Here is a 24,301-nt window from a genome sequence, read left to right as displayed (position 1 = left end):
ACTCTAGTCTGGGTGACAGAGTAAGACTCCAACTCAAAAAAAAAAAAAAAAGCCAAGATAGGCCAAAAGCTAGGTCTTTCATGCCAGACAGTTAGCCAAGCTGTGAACACAAAAGAAAAGTTCCTGAAGGAAGTTAAGATGCTATTCCAGTAAACACATGAGAAATACCCTTACTGCTGATATGGAGAAAGTTTCAGTGGTCTGGATAGAAGATCAAAGCAACCACAACACTCCTTTCAGCCAAAATCAAATCCAGAGCAAGGCCATAAGTCTCTTGAATTCTATGAAGGCTGAGAGAGGTGAGGTCACAGAAGAGAAGTTGGAAGCTGGCAGATTGGCTCATGGGGTTTAAGGAAAGAAGCCATCTTTGTAACTCAAAAGTACAAGGCGCTGCAGCACATGCTGATGTAAAACCTGCAGCCAGTTACCCAGAAACTCTAGCTACAATCACTGATGAAGGTGGTTACACTAAACAACAGATTTGCAATGTCGATGAAGAAGCCATCTGTTGTCCCTAAAAATGTTCAGAGCTAGAGAGAAGTCGACACTTGGCTTTAAGCTCCAAAGGACAAGCCGAGTTTCTTGTCAGATGCCAATGTAGCTGATAACTTTTAGTTGGAGTCAATGCTTATTTACTATTCTGAAAATCCTAGGGTCCTTAAGAATTATACTAACTCGATCCTGCCTGTCCTCCATGAATGGAACAACAAAGCCTAGATGACAGCACATCTGTTTACAGTATGATTTACTGAATATTTCAAAATATTACTGCTCACTGACAATGTACCTAGCCACTTAAGAGCTCCAATGGAGATGCACAAGGAGATTAATGTTATTTTCACACCTAACATAACATCCATTCTGCATCCCATAGATCAAGAAGTAAATTTAACTTTCAAGTATAACTATTTAAGAAATACATTTTTTAAGGCTACAGCTCCCAAAGATTCCTCTAATAGATCTAGGCAAAGTAAATCAAAAACCTTCTGGGAAGGATTCACCATTCTACAAGACACTAAGAACATTCGTGATTCACGGGAGGAGGTAAAAATATCAACATTAACAGAAATTTGAAAAAAGTTGATTTTAATCCTTGTGGGTGACTTTGAGGGGTTTAAGACTTCACTGGAGGAAGTCACTGCAGATGTAGTGAGATAGCAAGAGAACTAGAATTAGAAGGAGTGCCTGAAGATGCTGCTAAACTTGAGTAGATGAGGACTTGCTTCTTATGGATGAGCAAAGAAAGTGTTTTCTTGAGATGGAATCTCCTGGTGAAGATACTGTGAACACTGTTGAATGATGGATTTAGAATATTATATAAACTTAATTGATAAAGCAGCAGCATGGCTTGAGAGAACTGACTCTAATTTTGAAAGAGGTTCTACTGTGGGTAAAATGCTATCAAATAGCATCTCATGCTACAGAGAAATGTTTCATGAGAGGAAGAGTCAATCGATGTGGTAAACTTCACCGCATCTTACTTTATGAAACTGCCATAGCCATCCAAACCTTCAGCAACAATCATCCAGATCAGTCAGCAGCCAGCAACACCAAGGCAAGACTCTCCACCAGCAAAAAGATTACAACTCACCGAAAGCTCCGATGATAGCATTTTTTTTTTTTAGCAAAAAAGTAATTTTTAATTAAGGCATACACACTAATTTTTTAGACATAATGCTAGAGCACATTTCAGAGACTACATATAGTATAAAGATAGCTTTTATAAGCACACAGAAATCATAAATTCATATGACTCACTTTATTGTGATATTTGTTTTACTGTGGCGGTCTGAAGCCAAAGCTCTGAGATAGTCTCCAAGATATGCATGCATTTGTAAATGGTGGGGGAAAGGGCTTAACGCTTTTGCTTAGTGAGACATCCTATAAAAAGATATGCATTAATCCATCCAACTCTTCATATTTTTTAAAGAGGGAAATACACAGGTCACTTAGGTTTGCCACACAAATCTCAACCACAAATTCCTGCTGCTTTAGTCAGAGGATTTGTTAGCTACAAATTCAAAGCAAGTTATCATTATCAGTTGGGTCTTCAGCTGACCACACACTCTGTAAGACTGCTTGCTACATAAATTTTAGAAATTATAAAGAACTGGGATTTGACTGAAGGGAAACATCATACTTTGCTTTCTGTCACATAGGAAAAGATGATCAAATAACCAAACTCAGGTTCTCTAAGGGTCACACAGAACTTCTTAAAATCCTACCTAGGCTTTCCTACCTCACGAACAGAAAGCCACAGACAATAAGACTGAGTCTTGTTAGAAGTCATCATGCAAACAGCTGATGGGAAATGAACATGCTCAAGACTGGGCACCATTTCCCCCAAGGCATTACCACTCCCAAAGGTCCTAAGGAGAAATCCATGTGACTGCTAAGCTATGGCACAAATCTGAACAGACCGGTATTACTTCACCAGTTTCCCACATCACTTGTCCCCCATGTCCATTACTGACCTGTGACGGCCATTCATCTCCAAGCCCACAACAGGACAGATGAAACGTGCCCGCTGGAGGTCATCGTGCTTGTCACCTTTTGTGTTTCCTTTATCCCCTTCCCAGGCAGGATTATCAGAAAGCTTCAATTCTGTCACATTCTGGGAAAAATCATTAATATTTTAAGAAATTACTTGATAAATAGACCATCCTTTGCCTTATAACTATCTACATCAACGGTCACTCTAGTCCCTTCCCATCCAAACCTCCTCTTCCAGTGACTTTCCTTTGGCCATAAAGAAACATGGATCTGCCAGGCGTGGTAGCTCATGCCTTTAATCCTAGCACTTTGGGAGGTGGAGGTGAGAGAATTACCTGAGCCCAGGGGTTCGAGACCAGTCTGGGCAACATGGCGAGACCTTGTCTCTACATAAATCAAAAAATGAGCCAGGCATGGTGGCGCATGCCTGTAGTTCCAACTACTTGGAAGGTTGAAGTGGAAGGATCGCCTAAACCTAGCAGGTCGAGGCTGTGGTGGCTGTGAGCATGCCACTGCACTCTAGCCTGGGCTACAAAGTGAGACTCCAACTCAAAACAAAACAAAACAAAACGAACAAAAGAAGAAGCATGGATCTAATATTGAATTGTAAATAATATGGAAGATAAAATTTTTTCAATTCACTGGCTAGCAAGTAAATTAGCTCAGTAATTTCTATTTTATAATTTTTTTAATTATGGAAAAGTACCTTCTCAAATCAAAAGTCACTCCATTAAGAGAAAGCTTTGCATTTGTTCCACCCAGAGAGGAATGCTTTCTCTCCCTACTGATGAATCCTCACTTAGGCCGTTACATGTTACTGGCCATCTGTGTTTGTATAATAATTGAATAGACAGTAAAAATGTGAGGCCACAGCCTAATGAGTTAAGGCAGAATATTACCAGAAAACATTCTCATACTCCAAGGCACAGCCGTTCAGGCTTTCAAAAACTCGACTTTACAAGGAATTTGATTTAACATCTCTACTTTTGCATTTGAGGCATTTCTTCATATTTAATGAAACCATTTTGATTTTAACACTCTGGAGAGCAGCTGAGTGTCTCAAAAGGAAAGCCACCATTCATTCAGTCTGTTTCTTGGCACATGTCTCATTGAGTTCTCTGCTCAGAGTATTTGTGGACTGTTAACTGACAGGAATAATAATCTTATATATTTGCACTGTTTTATTTGGATAAATAAAACAGCTTTATTTTTCCAACTTCTTGGAGTTTTCTGTTTCTCGGGGTTTTTTTGCATTAAGAGACAACCACATAAAACTGACTCTTATGTGTATAGAACTGTATAGTTAATTTCAATAATTGCATTTTTGCAGTAAGATAATTCATGTCAACACAGGTTTTTCAGAAATGAATTCTCTTCCCAAGAGAAAGACAACTAAAATCTGAATGATAGCCGGGCTTGGTGGCTCAGCCTGTAAGCCCATGCCTTGGGAGGCTGAGGTGAGTGAATTGCCTGAGCCCGTGGGTTCGAGACCCGCCTGGGCAATTTGGCGAGACCTCATCTCTACAATAAATAAAAAAATCAGCCGGGTGTGATAGCGCGCGCCTGTAGTTCTGGCTGCTTGGAAGGCTGAGGCAGGAGGATCACCGGAGCCCAGCAGGTCGAGGCTGCGGTGGCCAGGAGCAGCCACTGCACTCCAGTCTGGGAGACAGAGTGAGACTCCAACTCAAAAAAAAAAAATCTGAATCATAATTTCTGTAACACTATCATTAGCTACATTTCAGAATTATGAATTTGCCTCAAATGGAAATATTCTGTAATCACCCAATAATCAAAAAGCCTAATATAATAATACAAAATAAAGAGAAAAAAAGGAAAAAGCCTAAAGCTTTCAGCTGGGAGTCACGGGCTCTGGCTCTGTTTTAAGCACTTCATTGGCCATGCGGCCCCAAGTGAGGCCTTTATAATGAGGTCAGGGTCATTTGACTGGCCTGACACTTTCCAACACTTCACTATCTGAGTTTTTTCCACTGACCAGATTTGAAAGATTCTATTCTATCAAGAAACTTTATTTATTTAAAAAAAAATCTGTTTTCCACGTTTATGAAAAAACTTTAACTTCCAATCAGCAAGAGGTAGCCAAAAAATTTAACAGTGATCGACCTATATAACATTGTGACTCTATGAAAGTGTCTTACAAATCCACAACTCAAATAGCAGAGTATGAATTACAAAAATAATGCCTCCCAACACTTATATAGGACATCGGAAATTTTCAAAGCACATTCATGTCCGTGAAGTCACAACAGATTTATAGTGTAGGAAGCACATATGTGGGAACAAATGGCTTGAGATCTGAGTGACCTCCCAAGATCACACCTGATGGTGGCTCAGTGGAACTGGAACCTCACATTTCTGAGATAAGTCTTTAAATGTACATGATTTCTATAAAATAAACCTCGACCACTGAGACCCTTTAAGTACTTCAGCAGCACACATCTTACCTTAATGCTTTTAATGTGAGATGCTGCCTTCCCAAGAGCCTTTTCAGCAGATTTGTCCAACAGAAACTCAATGACAGCATCTTTATTATAAAGTCTGCAACAATAAGGATTAGGCAAAATATGATGTCAACAATCAGTTTTCAAGAAACCAAAGGAGGGAGAATACATTCAACATTATCCAAAAGTCATTTACATTTGACAGAGCAAAGCCCTGCATTACCAGAAAGTAAATTAACGCTGTTTTAACTATTTCCAGAGTATACAAAGAAAGAGACAAGTTTAAATCAAGGGTGGCAAACTGGTAGTCTGAAGGCTGAATGTGACCTGAACAAGGATTTTTAAAATTGGAAAATTTAATGTAAAAGTATATATTTCCAACTTTAAAAAAAAATTAAAACCAGAAGATTTGGAATCACTAGGCCCATATTCTTGGACTACAAGAACTTGCCGAACCTGAATGGCAGCTCCCCCTTTAGACAGGACAGGAACTCGCCAGTTTTCCCAGTTTCTGTCATTCCCTACGGAATCTCACAAGACTCCTTCCTGCATTTACATTTATAACTTAGCTCCCAATGGGCCCTGAGTTTTCAGAGCATGAATTAAATAAACCAAACTGACTAGGAGAGTGCAGAGTTATGTTCAGAGACAGGGAATGATAACCTACGCTTCACAAATTTGCTTGAGATAATTAAAACTTGAAGAATGGAGAACTGCATTTATGCATTAAAATTCTCTACAAAGGGCTGGATGTGGTGGCTCATGCCTGTAATCCCAGCACTTTGGAAGGCTGAAGCAGGAGGACCATTTGAGGCAGTAGTTTGAGACCAGCTTGAGCAACAGAGTGAGACCTGTCTCTACAAAAAATAAAAAGAATCAGCCCGGCATGGTGGTACATGGCTGTAGTCCTGACTACTCAGGAGGCTGAGGCAGAGGATCTTTTGAGTCTGGGATTTTGAGGCCGCAGTGAGCTATGATCACAACACTGCACTCCAGCCTGGGGAACAGAGTGAGACCCTGTCTCTAAAAAGAAAAGAAAAATGATCTTCTTTTTTTTTTTTTGAGTTGGAGTCTCACTCTGTCGCCTAGACTGGAGTTCAATGGCAGCTCCCGGCCACTGCAGCCTCGACCTGCTGGGCTCCGGCGATCCTTTCGCCTCAGCCTTCCAAGTAGCTGGAACTATAGGCACGTGCTACCCCTCCCAGCTAATTTTTGATTTATTGTAGAGACAAGGTCTTGCCAAATTGCCCAAGTGGGTCTCGAACCCGCGGGCTCAGGCAATCCACTCACCTCAGCCTCCCAAAGCGCGGGATTACAGGCTGAGCCATCAAGCCCGGCGAAAAATGATCTTCAATATCACTTAATAAACTCATCTTCATTAAGTAAAGAAAGCGTACCTGCCAAGTTCACAGGCAACTATTGGTCGTCTTAATATTTCTTGACTCAGCGTACAATAGTTCCATTGGGCCACTAATTCAGCATCTTTGTCAACCTAATAAAAGAAAATAAAAATTCCTTTCAACTTTCACTCCTGAAAGATACATGATCCACAGCTCTACATATAAAAGTTTGTTCAGGAACACCACACTGGGATGATTTTTGTTTTTTATTTTTTAAATTATTTTTATTTTTATTTTTTTGAGTTGGAGTCTCACTCTGTTACCCTCTCCTGGCCACTGCAGCCTCGACCTGCTGGGCTCTGGCGATCCTTCCACCTCAGCCTTCCAAGCAGCCGGAACTACAGGCGCGCGCTACCACGCCCGGCTAATTTTTTGATTTATTGTAGAGATGAGGTCTCACCAAGTTGCCCAGGCGGGTCTCGAACCTGCGGGCTCATGCAATCCACTCACCTCAGCCTCCCAAAGTGCTGGGATTACAGGCTGAGCCACCGAGCCCGGCTGATTTTTGTTTTTTAAATCAAAGACAGTGACATGCAAAGTTGGGATTTTAAAAGTTACAAGTAATTAATACTAGGTCAAGTAAAGGCTCATCTAAAAATGACATGTACAAAGAAAGAGTTCACATCAAATCATCAAACTATTCATGCAAGCTATATACAAATATTAACAATTTGTATTTTAGCAGTAAATTAGGAAAGCCATAAAGAAAAAGCAAGCAGTGGTAATTTCTAACAATGAGAAGAGCCCCTAAGTCATGGCAGAAAAATTAAAGACTAAGAACTGATAAGACAGTCATTTTTTTTTTAAGTTTAGCACAAAGACTATATAATTCTTTACAAAATCACCAATTTACAAAAAATAAAGGACATATCAAGCACTTATCCATAGTATGAAAATCTAGAGCACCCACATAGGTGCAATATTTTGTCCCACTCTTTCCCATTCTTGAAATGCCAAACATGAATAATGCAACAGGATGGCAAGTCTGAAAGAAAATGGGGGGAAAAAGAATTCCCTCTAAATTTAACTTTTGCAGCAACAATTGCTCAAATGTTTACTGGGTGCCAGGCACTGTGCTAAGCAGTTTCTGTGACTTAATTTTTTAATCCTCATGAAAACTCTATGCATATTTTCACCTTTGTTGATGAGGAAACTGAGGAACCAAGAGGTTAGGTTATATTTTTTTAAAAAAGCACTTGGAAGGGTTGGGAACAGGGCAAAATATGATAAACTACTCCTTATCCAGGGATTTAAAAATCAGCACCCCGCCCCCCCCAAAAAAAAAACCTCAGAAAAAAATTTTTTTTTCAGTGTCTCTCTTCTTTTCAGGGTGAGGTTTGAAACTAGAGCAACGTTTTAGGCCACACCAAACCCACTATATGAATGGTCAACACATATTAAGTTATTACATATCTGTACAAGAAAGACCAATGAGTGTCTCTCATTCACAACACTCAATACTTCTAGAATACTTCTGGCCCAGCTTTTGTTAAGCACTGGCCTAGCCATGTGCTCCTTGAGCTAAGCCAAGTTTACCTATCTATGGATCCCTCCCCTACCTTGAGGAGGCGAATCGCCTCTCTCTCTTCTACTTTCTAAATAAACTATATTTTCCGATCCAAAAAAAAATCACTTCTAGAGAACTTCTGTCACAATGTGTGGGTTCTTTTTCATTGCAATCAATTCTCCGACACCAGCTGGGTGTCCTACTATTCAACTCAATTCTGATACCACCTACCTGGATGGAGTCTCAGATCCCATAGGTTAAGGGCTCAGTTCTGTAAGACTGTCCCCACCCCACCCCCGTAGACGCTATCACTTGTCCAGGGTGTCACCTGTGCTTCTGACTATCTATAAATCAAAAGTCATTCAACCCCCTAGAGTAAGACACAGAACGCAGGAAAACAGCTTAGTTACCACTGCTGATTCATTACAAAGATATTTTTAAAGTACATGAATAAGCAGGCAGGTGAAGACGTACACAAGGTGAGGTCGAAAGGGTCCCAAGCGCAGGAGCTGTCCCCCTAGGGTTGGGGTGAGTACTCAATGAACATCCGTTATGAATACTCTTCTTAGCTTTGAGCCCCCTGAATGGGATACAAAAGCGCAGCTACGTCGGAGCCCTGCAGCCCCCCTCGCTCCCTGGGGGAGTCGCCTTCCTACCACCCCCGGTCCCCACCGGGTCCGCCCACGTCACTGACCTTCTCAACCTTCTTCGGCCCCTTAACCAGTTCATGCCTCTTGGGGATTGTTCCTCCGTCGCAACCCATGGCAAGCCAGGAGTCAGAGCCAGCAGCTAAGTCAGCCCTGAAGCAGCTACTTCCGGAGTCGCTGGCGAAAGCGGTAGTCACTTCCGGTGCGCCGAGATGACGCAACACGCCGGTCGCGGCGCGGGGGAGCGGGGCGGGACGATGCCATGGTTAGCGTCTCTTGGAGGCGGGCGTGGCCTCGCGGCTTGGGCGCTGGGTCGCGGGCGGGGAATCTCGCGGGAAGGACTGCCGGGAGGATTCCTGGGCTCGCCCGCCACGGTTACCCTTCCCCTTTCCGGTGAGTCCCTGGTTTTCCGCTACACAATCAGAATAGCTCGCCCATGCTCCAGGAGAGCGATGAGGATGGGGGTGGCCAGGAGCATCCATCGCTCCTTGACCAGGACCCACCCCAGTCTGTGTGGCGTGACTATGGGCCTGGCACATCCCTGGACTGTTGAGTGCCTGGAGGAAAAGGGCCGCGTCTTATTACTGCAATTAAAGATGCAAGTGAACGGATCTGTCATTTCAATTAGCATTTATGTCTTCATGTCTAAGTGAAATGAAATTTATTTTATTTTTTGAGACGGAGTCTCACTCTGTCGCCCAGGATGGAGTGCAGTGGCATGACAGTGGCTCACCACGGCGATAGTGGCTCACCACGGCCTCGACCTACTGGCCTCAGGCGATCCTCGCGCCTTAGCCTCTAGAGTAGCTGGGACTACAGGTGCACGCCATAACGGTCAGTTAATTATTTTATTTTTTGTAGAGACGAGGTCTCGCTATATTGCCTAGATTGGTCTCAAACTCCTAGGCTCAAACAGGCCTTCTGCCTTGGCCTCCCAAAGTGCTGGGATTAGTGTCATGAGCCACCGCCCCTGGCCAATTAACATTTACGTCTTTAAAAGAAGAATGTGGCCGGGCGCAGTGCCTCACGCCTCTAATCCCAGCACTCTGGGAGGTGGAGGCAAGAAGATTGCCCGAACCCACGGGGTCGAGACAGCCTGGGCAACGTGGCAAGACTTCGTCTCTACAATAAATCAAAAGAAAATTAGTGAAAGTGGTGGCACATGCCTGAAGTTCCAGCTACCTGGAAGGCTGAGGTGGAAGGATCGCCTGAGCTCAGCAGGTTGAGGTTGCGGTGGCAGTGAGCTTGCCACTTCACTCCATTCTGGGAGACAGGTGAGACTCCAGCTCAAGAAAAAAAAAAAAACGCATCTTAATTGAGCACCATCTGTGACTTAAGCACTCAGACAAATCCTGTGATGTTATAGCAGATTTTGGGGAGTAAGATCCTCCACTTAAGGCCTGGAACTTTCTGGCATTGCCATGTATATTGAATATGGCATATATGTGAATTTATGCATACAGTTTGTATGTGTATGTATTTCATTCACAGCTTCCTGAAACCCAGACTAAAAATACTTGTTAATTAAGAATCAGGTGTAAACTGAGTATGGTGGCTCATGCCTGTATCCCAGTACTTTGGGAGGCCAAAGTGAGAGGATTGCCTGAGTCCAGGGGTTCGAGACCAGCCTGGACAACTTGACGAGACCTCTACAATAAATCAAAACATTAGTTGGGCTTGGTGGCACATACCTGTAGTTCCAGCTACTTGGAAGGCTGAGGTAGAAGGATCACCTGAGCACAGCAGGTCAAGGCTGCGGTGGCCGTGAGGGTGCCATTGCACTTCAGCCTGGGCAACAGAATGAGATTCTGACTCAAAAAAAAAAAAAAAATCAAGTATAATGAACAGACAATATAATTGTTCTTATAAAAAGGTATACAGAAGTCTCCATGCCCTTTCCAAGAGATAGGCTGTATTATATCTATAGGGAGGACACAAATCCCCTACTAAAATCTGTGATTGCCCTTAGGCTCTTGACCATCTATTTGTTCCTTTAATTGTACATATTATGGGAAAGTTTCTCCACTGCCAAGAAGGCAGAGCTTTATGACTGGATGTTACCATATTGACCTCATGAAACATGAAAAAGCTGAAGATAACAACGTAGAGACAAGGTGAGAATATTTCCCAAGAAAATATGTGAATGTGAAACTTCAAGGGCTATAGATAAGCTTGGGGTAGCTGTTACTGCAATTAATGGGAATTAAAAGAAAATGCCTTTAATCTGCTGGCTTCTGATTGTCTTACGATTTATTTGTATGCCAATCACAAGAACTGTAAGCTACAAGAGGGTAGGGATTTTGTTTTAATCCACTGTGTATCCTCAGTACCTAGAAGAGTCTTTGGCACACTCAATATACTTGTACATTTTCTCGATAAGCCAAAAGAAAGTGCGGACTCATTCAGAAAGGGATAAAAAGCCTAACTTTAACAGATACTAAAACCAATCAATGCTATTAGAATTGCATTTACCAGTGAGAAAACAGAAGCGTGGAAAGATCAAATGACTCATTCAAGGATACACAGCAGGTGAGAGACCTGGGAATAGGTGCCAGGGTTAAAGGACAGAATGTCAATACAGAACAACAAAAATCTTTAGACAAACCCTCAAACCAGTTCTCTTTTCTGGGAAATAAATCTGTCCCTCATTTGGGGAAGAAAACCCCAAAATAGCTGCTTTTCATTAAACCATGACCATGCATGGGGATATTTGTAGGCATTCTCTCATTTTGTGTTCACAACAACTTTAGGGGGTAGTGGTTATAATGCCTTTTCTTCTTTTCTTTTGTTTGTTTATTTGTAGAGACGAGTTCCTGCCTTATTGCCCAGGCTGGCCATGCCTCTTATTTTACAAATGAAAAACCCAAGACTGAGATGGGCAGGAGGCCTTGGTTCAGGGTCACACTGGTGGTAAATCCTGGCAGGAGAAGCTGAAAAACTTTCTCAGCTGAGGCGCCTCTGGCTTAACCTCTCCCCAAAAGTTGCTGATGAGACCGAGCGGTGCCAGTCATGCTGGTGTTCTGGCTCAGACAGCTGTAGATTTTTTTTCTTTTCCTCCTTTGCTTCCTCTTTTAAAATATTGGTCTTGAGGCTACTCCATGCCTCAGACTCTACAGAACTAAAACTTTTGGGAGGTTTAAGATCATCAATAGCAGTTATGTCTGACTGTGTTCGGTGCTTCACTGGAGTTGAGCCATTTCATCCTCCCAGCCATGCAGGAAAGCAGATGTCTTTATTGTCTGCTGCTTCTTCCATGGCCTTTGTTGAACAAACTAATAAAGGATATTCCCTTATGAGAATCCTTGGGGACAGCTTTATTGCAGTCAAGCTGTGGATTTGAGGGGAAGCAGAGAAATGAAATCATGAAAAAGAAAATCATCACCCTCTGGTAAAACCAGTATTTTTTAACCTTTGAAGAGTCATTGGACCAGCTTGAGAATTTGATGGAAACTTTGGACTTGTTCCCCAGAAAAATTTTGATTAGCACATTTGAAATTTCACATACAGTTTATACATGCTTGTATTCCAGTCACAGCTTCTTGAAGCCCAGGTTAAGAACTAGTACTTTAAATGCTGTTATAGTAGTTTGCAAATATTTCAGACTTCTGAACTGTGGAGGACTTGGTTTCCTGAGAGCTCTGCTCATGTGCTTTTCCAGATACAGTTTAGTATGACTCATTTTGAGTTGGCAAAAAAAAACACAAAAAAATTTAAACTAAATGCTGTGGTTTGAATGTGTCCCCCAAAGTTCATGTGTTGGAAATGTGATCTTCAATGTGACAGTTTTGGAAAGTGGAGCCTAATAAGAGATAATTATGTGAAACCCTCATGAATGGATTAATGTAATTCTCTTGGGACTGAGTCAGTTATCACAAGAGTGGGCTTGTGATAAGCACTCTCCTCTGAGTTTTATACTCTGAGCACCACTGAGCTCAAGCTTTGAAGAACATCAAGGCAATCTGGGCATCTGTCTTCCTTCATGAAACCTAATGTACACTATGGACTTTGTGCAATAATGATGTGTCAGTGTATATCCATCAACTGTAATAAATGTACCCTCTTATGTGGATTGTTGATTGTAGTAGGAGGGATGTTTGCTGAACCCCTTCTTGCTCTTCTGTCTTCTGTCACAGGATGACAGGGCAAGAAGGCCCTTGCCAGATGTGGGCCCCTCAACCTTGGAATTCCCAGCCTCCAGAACAATGCGAAATAAATCTGTTCTGTATAATTACTCACCTTAGGTATGTTGTTGTAGCAACACAAAACAGACTAAGACACTATGTATGAAGATTTTGTTTTAAGAATTTTACATGGTGATATCAGTTGTACCAATATCTTATCATAGGTTACTGCATCTATTATATGACTAAATATATGCAAATCACTAAGATGATAATCTCAATAAAGTTCAGCTGTTATTATTTTTGAGTGTATTGTGAAAGTATTTTAAATATTAAATCATTTATTTGTATACTTTAAATTGTAATGTGACTTGGCCACTCATATTTATTAAGAGATGAGTTTAAGCCGGGCTTGGTGGCTCAGTCTGTAATCCCACGCCTTGGGAGGCTGAGGTGAGTGAATTGCCTGAGCCCGCGGGTTCAAGACCCGCCTGGGCAACTTGGCGAGACCTCATCTCTACAATAAATCAAAAAATTAGCTGGGCGTGGTAGCGTGCGCCTGTAGTTCCAGCTACTCGGAAGACTGAAGCGGAAGGATCGCCATAGCCCAGCAGGTCGAGGCTGTGGTGGCTGGGAGCGGCCACTGCACTCCAGTCTGGGCGACAGAGTGAGACTCCAACTCAAAAAAAAAAAAAAAAAAAAGAGATGAGTTTATATTTTCATTACTTGAATCTGCTTGGCCGTTACTTTGGTCAATAAGACCAAATGTGATTAAAGCAAAGACTTAGAAAGCACTTGCACGTCATCGGATTTCACTCTTTCTTTTTGAATGTTCTTTGAATGCTTTCAACAATGTGTAAATAGACCCTGACCAGCCTGCTAGATGATGAGAGAATGTGTGGAATAGAGGCAAATCATCCCAGCTGAGGTCACCCTAGAGAAACAGCCACCAGGTTACCTGCAGAGTAATGAGCAATCCCAAACAAGAAATAACTATCCAGTGGAGTCCAGCTCAAATGATCTATATAGTGCTTTGTCACCTAAATGAGTAATTTTAGCGTAAATATCCCTTTCGATTTGGAGTCAGCAACAGTATACTCACACAAGTCAGGAAAAGAAGATTTATTAGTCATGGACAGTAAGGGTAAACAGAAGCTTAGGATCCATGACAAACAGGTTCCCGAGGTTCAGGAAACTGCCCAAGGCAGATGGAGTCTCATCTATGCTTGCCCAACATTGAACCACAGCTGAGGGTCCCCAAAAGCACTCTCCTCTGAGTTTTATACTCTGGGCACCACTGAGCTCAAGCACTGGAGAACATCAAGGCAATCTGGGCATCTGCCTTCCTTCCTGAAACCTAATGTACACTCTGGACTTTGTGCAATAATGATGTGTCAGTGTATATCCATCAACTGTAATAAATGTACCTTCTTATGGGGATTGTTAATTGTAGTAGGAGGGATATTTGCAAACCTCTGTACTTTCAATTTTGCTGCAAACCAAAAACTGCTCTCAAAAATAAAGTCTTTGAAAAAAAAAATTTTACAACCATGACTTAAGCTCACACTTAGGAAGGAGTCCCAAAGAAAGTTAAAATAAAGTAGAAAAGCAAATACTGAGATAATTTGAGACAAAAATCACTTGTAATTTGCAGCTTTAGGCCAGGAGTGGTGGCTCAAGCCTGAAATCCCAGCACTTTGGGAGACCAAGGCGAAAGGATTGCCTGAGTCCAGGGGTTCAAGAATAGCCTGGGCAACTTGGTGAGACCTCGTCTCTACAATAAATAAAAAAATTAACTGGGTGTGGTGGCACGTGCCTAAGTTCCAGGTACTTGGAAGGCTGAGGCAGAAAGATCACCTGAGCCCAGCAGGTTGAGGTTGCAGTGGCTGTGAATGTGTCACTGCACTCCAGCCTGGGCAACAGAGTGAGACTCTGATTCAAAAACAAACAAAAAATAATTTGCAGCTTTAGGGAAATATTCAAAATATTCTTTGAATATGCAAGGCCTTGCACAAATTGGCCTGTGGCCACCCCTCCCACCTCATGTTGGCTACTGTTCTTTCCCTTACTAGGTTTAGCCATCCTGGCCACCTCCTTCCTTAATTCTGGGCACATGACTTGCTGATCCCTCTTCAGGAATGCTCTTTCTCTTGATATTTTCCCGGCTGGCTCTCTTGAGGGATTCAGCACTCTGCTCCTGGGCCCGCTTGTTGGAGCCATCTCCCTGACCCCTCTACCTAAAAGAGCACCCCTCCCCCATTACACTACCCCCTGCCTTGCTTGATTTTCTTCATTGCACTTACTGCCCCAGCATCATGTTATACATTTAAATGTTGATATCTTGTTCACTGAGGATTTTTGAATTAATTTTTATTTGTTTATTTATTTATTTTGAGTTGAAGTCTCACTGTCACCTAAACTGGACTACAGTGGAATGCCCACAGCCACCACAGCCTTGACCTGCTGGGCTCAAGTGATCCTTCCACCTCAGCATTCCAAGTAGCTGGAACCACAGGCACACACACCACCACGCCTGGCTAATTTTTTGATTTGTTGTAGGGACACAGTCTCATCAAATTGCCCGGGCTGGTCTCGAACCCTTGTACTTGGGCAATCCTCTTGCCTCAGCTTCCCCATGTACTGGGATTACAGGTGTGAGCCACCACACTCAACTAAGTTTGATTTCTTAAAAACTGTTATTTCCCAGGCTCTTAAATGTTTTGGTTCCTCCTTACATTTTGCTTTCCAGGAGGAAACTTTTCCCACCTCACCCTCCTCCCAGCCCTGGATTCCTTTCTCTCTCTCTCTCTCTTTCTAACTGGAATGAAGGCACCATGTTGCAGAACCTTTGTGTTGTTCTCTGCAGCACCGAGCAGAATCCCAGGCAAATATGAGATGCTCAATAAATGTTAACTGAATAAATTAAAAGGGCATTAGTAAATAGCTTTGGCTCACCTCGTTTGAATGCATACACAAACAGGCAACTTTTGAAGACCTGGGATGCACACTTGGGGAAAGCATAAAATGTTTTTAAAAGATGTTTTATTAAAAAAAGAAAAATAGTTGCCTCCAAACCAGAAACATGACTCCCCAGTGCTTGTCAAACTGGAAGATCTCTTAGGTGGGCTCCTCACCACTTCCAACCTCCTGATGAAATTTAACTTAATTGAGGTCAAGTTGCTAACAACCCCACCACCCTCTCACCACACCACCCACCACTTCCTCTTCCCTCCTTGGGAGGAAACAGTACAGAATTCTGGGCATTAGACAAAAATACTTAACAAAAAGGTGCTGAGAAGTTGTGTTACATTTTATTAATTTTTTCAGAAGTAATCATCTTAATGATTTAATCCATGGAAAGTCATTCTGGAACTGCTCTCTTTGAGGGAAAAAAAGGGAAGGAAACACATTTAGCTAGGAGCAGCATTTTTCATTATTTTATATCCAGTGGTTTTGTGTTTTGTTGATGAAGGTCCTCAGTTTGAACTCATTGCAAAAAAAATTGTAAGGGCCTTTTTGTTACGCATTGAAACACTGTGAAAGACTCACTTATGAAGGACTGAGTTACAGATATATAAAACACTAGGCCAGGCTCGGTGGCTCAGCCTGTAATCCCAACACTTTGGGAGGCCGAGGTGAGTGGATTGCCTGAGCCCACAGGTTCAAGACTAGCCAGGGCAACTTGGCGAGACCTTGTCTCTGCAATAAATCAAAAATTAGCTGGACGTGGTAGCGCATGCCTGTAGTTCTGGCTACTTGGAAGGCTGAAGCAAAGGATCGCCAGAGCCCAGCAAGTCGACGCTGGGGTGGCTGTGAGTATGCCATGGCACTCCAACCTGGGTGACGGAGTAAGACTCTAACTAAAAACAAAACAAAAAACCCACTAGGACAGTGCTTTAGTAGTCATATAGTAATCATTTAATAAATATGTGTGCTGTTATTGTTGTGTAAAAGATAATTTTGTCCACGGCATAACAATGTATTGTTTGCCTCCCTGTAACAATTTACCTTCTTCCAACTTCCATCCTGACTTCAGCTAGGAGATCCTTTCAGGGAACTCTTGCCTTCCTGCACATCTTTGGAACAGAAGCGCCCATGACATTTTGTTCTAGACCATCTTCTCAAGGATGTTCGTAGCCAACAGCCTTGGATGATAGAGGGAATGTCTCCCTCCAGAGCAGAAGGGCAGGTTTGTTTGCTGTGCAATGTAATAAAAGATAATGTTCCCCTCTGAGGCAAAGCTTGCTTAGTTCAGCTCTGAGACTGTTATGAAAGATTGGGGATTCCCATGCTGAGGTTCTTTGGCTTTGACACAAATCCATGTGTGCTCAGCATCTACCTGAGCCCATCTCAGTGGTCTGCTGGGACTTGGGGGACACGGGAATGATGTAAGGATGAGGCATAAGTGGTTTGCAATGCTGTGAGCAAGAGTCCTTTGTGTCTGCCCAGAAGAGAGTGAACTCAGCAGACTGGACCCATGTCCTTATAAGGGTTTGCTTGCAAGGTCAGCTTTTGGCTGGCATATGGGAACGGGGATTTGGGAAGGGTTCTTGCCATCACCAGAACTGAGAAGAATGGCTCGTTGTTCCTAAATTGTTTGCACAAACAATGTGATTTATGCTGAGCACCTGCTTTTCTTCTGGGAGTCTGGAAAGTTGGCACATGCCAGGCCGAGGCCACCTATGATCACCCCCCATAAAAACCCTGGGTGCCGGGCACCCCTGTTTCAGGAGTTCCCTCTTGCTGTGGGAGCTTTTCTGTCTTCTTTATAAAGTCCTGCTTTCTCACAAGAAAAAAAACACTTGGATGCTGAGGCTTTCATGATCTTCCGTGGTTGATGTGTTGTCACACTCATTGCTGAGGGAATGAAGCATGTCCTGTGTGACTTCACTGGAAGAAAACTCTTGGAAGCTTGTGCCTGGTTGCCCCTCGATTTCACCCCGGTGTCTCTTCCCTTTGCTAATTTTACTTGGCATTTTTTCACTTTACTAAGTCACAACTGTGAATATGACTATATTCTGAGTCCTGTGAATCTTCCTAGTGACTCATTGGGTGTGGGGGTACGCTTGGGGATCACTGACATGGTCTCTGATCCCAGAATCTCGTGTCTTCTCTCAGTATCCGTGAAACCATGGCAGGCTAATTTGTTCATCTGAAGTAGGATAAAACCTTAGTCCTTCACAGTGCTTCACAGAGACACTGTTTACCTCTCTTGGGACACATGGGGGGGGGGGGAGGAGAGAGAAAGAGAGAGAGAGAGAAGCAATTCTAGATCTAGAGTGTTCCATGCCCTGCTTATCATGGAGCTTTCAGGTCCAAGCAACTGATCTAAGCTAATCCAAGCAGAATGAAAGCCTTTTCTTCTCCTCTGGCCACAAATCTAAAAAACTGTAACCTGGGAAAACCACCTTGCAGTCATGGGAGTTAACCTCAGAGTAAGTGGGACTGAGAAACAGGTCCTGGATGACACAGTTGGACTCCCTGAAACCAGCCAATCGTACAGCGTCTGCCCCTGGATTATTTTAAGATAAACAAATCAATACATCTCTTTTATTGCTTAAGGAATAGGTATGGGTTTCTGTCACTTGTAACATGGATCACAGCTATGCGAAGAATGTGGCCCTCCAGGGTCTTGCCATCCACCTGTAGAGATCCAAGTCTCACAAAGACAGTGTCCTTCTTTCTAGGACTCTGAGGCTAACTCAATAAATATGACGCACCTGCTAGCAGGAAACATTTAAAAAGTGCCCTCCAAGTAAAGAGTAGCAGGTAGGAGCCAGGCTTGTCAGGTGATTGCCAGCCTGGAGAGGCTGTTCCAGACTGCAGAGATATTCCTGTGACTGAGATGCATTCAAGAGACATAGACCTTCACTTGAAGTGGAGAGATGATATGAGCCGAAGACTCAGCTGCAAGAAGAGGAAGAGGCGGTGGTTTGACTTGAGGGGAGTTCCGTACCACTTCCATATCTGTGCCCAGCGAAGGGTATCCTGTCCACACCACACCTTCCTGTCTGCACCACCACAGGTCATTTTTTCCTAGAACCTGTTCGGTGCATTGACACTAGGCTTCTACTGCATCTTCCTACAGACTTCAGGGAGAAACATTTGAATGACCAAAAGTGAACTTTGGAGGCTTTACTTGGGTGATGTGGATCAAAGAATTTTCCAAAATTGCCTCAAATAATGTTTAAAGGAATGATCATATTTAAATAATATTATAAATTGAAACAGACTTGAGATTAAGTACAAACATTTTCTAATTGAGTAGAGTTTATCAACACAGAATCTATAATGTACAAAATAAATTAATAGAGAACCCAACAGCACATGTAATGTTGCAAATATAACATGCTTCTTTAACTAGGTTAAAGTAATAGAGCAAACATACATATTATTTGGTGTAAGACACAGATGCATAATTCGTACCAATCTCACAGAATAAATTCAATCCAAAATGAAAAAAAAAAACCTTACTATGTTTTTCTAACGGATGCAACAAAAATTGATCTGTAAATATGTCCTCTTTCCCTCCCCCTACTTTATTTTCTCCCTAGTGACTGATATATCACATGTGTATTTCTGTATCACTTTACTGTCTGACTCCTCTGCTAGACTGTAAACTCCTTGAGGACATGGCCTCTGATACACTGCTGCTCTCCAGTACCTAGAACTTGACATCTAGTAGGTGTCCAATAAATAAGTGTCAGATGAATGAATGCAAAACACGCACACAACCAATACAGCAAATGTATTTCTATGACATCACTCCAAACACTGACACTGCATACACTAAACTTCACAGGGGCCTTACTCAAGAATACCTAACTCTCTTTCCTGACCCCCTGGGGGATAAGTACAATGTCCTGGGGTTGCCTGGCCACTTGGGTACCATGTCTGTTTCAGCCCATCGATGTGTGCTGGGCTTTCCTGTAGGACAGAGTTGCACAGGTAGTGAATGTGAAGCTAAGAGCAAACAGGGGAAGGAGGTAGGTGGAGAGTCCTCATCCCAACGTCCCTCTGAACTGCCTCGTGTGTTGCTCCAGCCGCTGGGCCTCAGCCTGGAGCTGCCCCAGGGCTGCAGGGCTCGGGTATTCGAGCACCGCGTTCTTGGTGGCCAGCGCCAGGTCCTTAAGCAGGCTGCAGAGGTGGCTGCTGCCACGGAGGATCTCATTACGCACGTCCCTCTCCTGGGTCTCCTGGCACAGTGTGTCTACCAGCTTCTGCCCCACCATGATGACCAGCTTGCTCTGTGTGATGAAAATCTCTGGTGGCTGGCAGCTACCGAGGCTGCTGCTAAATACGCCGATGGCTTTGAAGAGAGCCCCAAAATAGAGCCGGCAGTGCTCAGAAAGCTGGACTTTCTTCTCTGGAGTCTGCTGACTCAAAGGCTGGGGTGGAGGAGAGCTGGGATTCTGAAGAAGGGAAGAAGAAAGCAGATAAGAGAGAGACTTCATCAACAGGCTGTGGTTGTCTGCCTTTTCCTGTTTTTGCTTGATTTGCAAGACTTTTTTTTCTTGGGGTCTCACTCTGTTACCCAGACTGGTATGCAGTGGCACGATCATGGCTCACTACAGCCTTGAGCATCTGGGCTCAAGCAATTCTTCCACCTCAGCCTCCCGAGGGCTACAGACCTGCACCACCACACTTGACTAATCTTTAAATTTTTTTAGCGATGAGACCTCACTATGTCGCCCAGGCCAGTCTTGAGCTCTTGGGTTTAAGCAGTCCTCTCGCCTCTGCCTCTCAAAGTGCTGGGATTACAGGCCTAAACTACCGTGCCCAGCCTGCAAGACCTTTTATTTAAAAAGCACAGTTTAGGCAGGCATGGTGGCTCACACCTGCAATCCTAGCACTTTGGGAGGCCGAGGAGGGAGGATTTCTTGAGCCCAGAATTCAAGATCATTCCAGGCAACAAAAAACCCAAGAAGTTAGCAGGTGTGGTGGCATGCACCTGTAACCCCAGCTACTCAGGAGGCTGAGGCAGAAGGATTGCCTGAGTCCCGGAGGTTGAAGCTGTGGTGAGCTGTGATTATACCACTACACTCCAGTCTGGGCAATAAAGAGACCCTGAATCAAAAAATAAATGAATAAAAGGCACAATGTTTTTGTTTAGGAAGTCCAGTAGTGCAATATTGATCTAACAAATTAATGTTACTGTTTTCAAAGCACTATAGCATATATATTTATCCTATATTATAATGTATACATATATAATTGTATTCAATTATGTCAATAAATTATAAGAAACCCATTCTAAAATGTTACACATTGGCAATGACTAAATTTATAACTTCCCATAGTGCAAGAAAACTTGGTGAGATTTTTAAATTTACTCAAAGAACAAATTTTAAAATATTTAAAAATCCTCTCTGATTCCAGTATCAGAGGTCTATCAGAATCCCAAAAATTTCCAGAAGAAGTCAAACGCACTGACCTATCTGCCTTAAAATGAAAATATCTATCATACTTGCTACTTCATGAACATTTTACTTTCACGTATTTTATTTTCTGGAACATGGAACCAACATCTCTTCAAAGCCTGTACACCACTGAAAGTTCTCAGCATTTAACTCAGGGGCAACAACTCCAGTTAACAATCAAAAGCTCCTCTATTTTATTTATTCATTCATTTATTATTTATTTATTGAGTCGGAGTGTCATGTTGTCACCCAGGATGGAGTTAAGCAGTACAATCACGGCTACTGCAGCCTTGACCTGCTGGGATCAGGCAATCCTTCCACCTCAGCCTTCCAAGTTACTGGGACTATAGGCATGTGCCACCATGTCCAGCTAATTTTTAAATTTATTGTAGAGACGAGGTCTCGCTGTGTTGTCCAGGCTGGTCTTGAACTCCTGATCCCAAGCAATTCTCTTGCTTCGGCCTCCCAAAGTGCTGGGATTACAGGCATGAGCCACCATAACCGGCAAAAGCTCCTTTATTTTATAGGGGAAGAAACTGAAACTCAGAGAAAAGAAAAAGTTGCCTGGGGCCAGTCAATTGACAATTTAAAGATCTGGAGCTCTAAGTCAAATTGACTAAGCCTTTTCCATTAAATTCCACACTCTCATTTACCTATGATCTCAAAATTCACAATCTGGAAGCACTCAGATAGATATGACATAAAATGGTGATTTTTTTTTTTTTTTTTCAGAAGAGAGTTGTGTTCCTAGTGGCTGGGAGGGTTGGAAAAGAAGGGAGTTAGACAGGAGGATGATATACTTTGGAGAAGTACATTTGTTAGTAGAATTTCATATTTGGAAAATGAAAATAATAATTATCTTTAAGATACAAAGTGAAGGAAAGATCAAGATGTCAGTTAAGATGAACCCTCCAGGTGCAGGGAGTTTGAGAAAAACAAGGCAGATGCTAGAAATAATGGGCAACAATGAGGTAGACATTGGATCATCAGTGCCTTACTTTGAAAACGTTTAACTACTGTATAGGTAAGCAAAAAATGTACTATAATTCTTAACCTGGGATTGGGGAACTATATGGAGATTGTTTTGGTTATCACACTGATGAGGGCATTTAGTAGGCAGGGGCCTTGGAATGCTGAACAGTCCATCCCACATGACAGAGAACTGTCTACCAAGTGGACCATGGCACCGCCAACTCCACTGAGAAGCACTGTCAGTCCAAATCCAGCCACCTGAGTCATAGGCAAGCCTTATAGGTGATTGTGATACATGCAAGTTTAAGAACCACTAGTCTAAGTCATATTAATGTTGAACAAAATGGCATGACTCTCAGCAACATGGCAGGCCCAGAGATTAGTGCTTGGGGCTCACGGGACTGAGCATCAGGAGGCCTGGGCTTTTGTCCTAGTCACTGGACATCTCTGTCCTTCCTTCTCCCATGCACTCATCTCCCCTGTAATCTGGGTTGTTTCCCAAACTTATTCAAAAACAGCTTCCACGAGTTACACTCTTTCTGCCTCCCTCTTGGCCTCTACTGGCTTCATAGTTTAAGTGGACCAATTGTCTTTTCTTAATTAATTGAAGGAAACTTAAAATTGGTAAATGGAAAACAACTGTCATTTGCCACAAATAGAAGGTAACCAATACAAATAAGCACAATGATAACATCTTTGATTTTTTTTTAAAGAAGAATTTCAAGGGTATGAGAGGTGTTAAAGGTACACAAACCCCAATCCAAAACTTTTTTTTTTTTTTTTGGTTGTTGTAATCAGAAGCATTAAAAGTGAGTGCAAGACAGGATGTGAGTCAGTTCTGTTTAATGCCATGTGGGACCCACCCACAATAACGCTGCAGCGCACCTAGGGTATTTCACTAGTGGTCAATGGGTCCCATTCCATTTCCTGGGGGGCCACTGGGCTTCGTGATCTCCAAGGTTCTTTTGGTTGCTACAAAAAAGGAAAATGACCCTCAAAACCAACTTTCTCCCTTGTGGGTCATGGTTGTGACACTGAATCATCCATAGCAGGTTGAAATGCATCTGGGGTAAGTCAGATTGACCATAAGTATTGGAGAGTGGGGATGACAGCTTACCATTGTTCCTAAGGCTTTGTTTTTCATCTAATCTTTGTTCCAAGATGGATTTTTCTGTCTCTTCCAGTTTAGACAAGCTCTGAAAAATAAAATCCCTTCAAATCACTAACTTGAATGGTTTTTACACTAGCGTATAACTTTTTTTTTTTTTGAGTGGGGATCTCCCTTTGTCACCCAGGCTGGAGTTCAGTGGCACGATCATGGCTCACCGCAGCCTCAAACTCCTGAACTCAAAAGATCTTCCCGCTTCAGCTTCCTGAGTAGCTGAAACTACAGGTGTGTGCCACCATGCCCAGCTAATTTTTATATTTTTGTAGAGATGAGGTGTTGCTTTGTTGCCCAAGCTGCAGATATAACTGTTTAAGTTCACTTTAAAATGAGTATAGGCCAGATACAGTGGCTCTCCCCTGTGATAATCCAGCGCTTTGGGAGCCCAAAGTGGGAGGATTGCTTGAGCCCAGGAGTTCAAGACCAGCCTGGGCTACTTTGCGAGACTCCATCTCTAAAAAAAAGAAAAAAAGAGAATTATATATATATATATATATAAACCAGGCATGGCAGTGCACACCTGTAGTCCTAGTTACTCGGGGGTATCACTTGAACCCAGGAGTTCAAGGCTGCAGTAAGCTATAATTCACCATTGCATTCCATCCTGGGTGACAGAAGGAGACCCTGTCTCAAAACAAACAAACAAACAAACTTGAGCATTCCTTCTCATATTTTTGTTGATGGCTCTCTCCTTATTGATGCCAAAGGTAACTTTGGCAGCCCAAGGGCTGAATTTTGCCTACTAACATGGCCTAATATGATACCCACACAGTTTTTTAAAAGTTATGTATGTGTATATACATTTTAAATATCCAAGTTTCTAGAATGTGTTAATGCTCGTAGACCACTAGACACTCAGCAGAACAGCAAGGTTGTATCTCCTTGACACAGCCCTAAGTTACCTGCTGGGCCTCCTGAGGGCTGCAATCCCCGAATTAAAGCTTCTCTTTCTACAATGTCTGAACTCATCAAGCAAAGTATGTCTAAGAGCAGCTAAAGAGCCAGGCTCGGTGGCTTAGCCTATAATCCCATGCTTTGAGAGGCTGAGGTGAGTGGATTGCCTGAGCCCACGGGTTCGAGACCTGCTTGGGCAACTTGGTGAGACCTCATCTCTACA

General features: G+C 42.7%; 2 protein-coding genes and 1 long non-coding RNA gene across 4 annotated transcripts in view; 1 reads left to right on the top strand and 2 right to left on the bottom strand.

The window, feature by feature from the left end:
• The window catches only part of RTFDC1 (replication termination factor 2 domain containing 1), a 53,754-nt gene extending 45,022 nt beyond the window's left edge, over positions 1-8,732 (bottom strand). For both annotated transcript variants that reach the window (XM_008060231.1, XM_021713461.1), the window contains exons 1-4: positions 8,554-8,732; positions 6,350-6,444; positions 4,956-5,049; positions 2,475-2,614 (exon numbers count right to left, since the gene is read on the bottom strand). In XM_008060231.1, coding sequence (XP_008058422.1) covers positions 2,475-2,614; positions 4,956-5,049; positions 6,350-6,444; positions 8,554-8,622 — 398 coding nt within the window. In that variant the 5' untranslated portion in view covers positions 8,623-8,732. The remainder of the gene's footprint in view (positions 1-2,474; positions 2,615-4,955; positions 5,050-6,349; positions 6,445-8,553) is intronic.
• Positions 8,733-8,814: 82 nt separating this feature from the next.
• On the top strand, positions 8,815-12,929 carry LOC103262596. Its single transcript, XR_504444.2, has 3 exons — positions 8,815-8,899; positions 10,476-10,620; positions 12,640-12,929. It is a non-coding gene; the product is annotated as an uncharacterized LOC103262596 (long non-coding RNA).
• A 6,699-nt stretch (positions 12,930-19,628) lies between these two features.
• CASS4 (Cas scaffolding protein family member 4) overlaps positions 19,629-24,301 on the bottom strand; it is a 48,075-nt gene continuing 43,402 nt past the window's right edge. Inside the window, exon 6 of the mRNA XM_008060234.2 lies at positions 19,629-20,039. Coding sequence (XP_008058425.1) covers positions 19,629-20,039 — 411 coding nt within the window. The remainder of the gene's footprint in view (positions 20,040-24,301) is intronic.

This window comes from Carlito syrichta, unplaced genomic scaffold (genome assembly GCF_000164805.1).
Source record: "Carlito syrichta isolate Samal-C Ts95f unplaced genomic scaffold, Tarsius_syrichta-2.0.1 Scaffold304561, whole genome shotgun sequence".
Lineage (NCBI taxonomy): Eukaryota > Metazoa > Chordata > Mammalia > Primates > Tarsiidae > Carlito > Carlito syrichta.
This window is presented reverse-complemented; position numbering and strand designations above follow the sequence as displayed.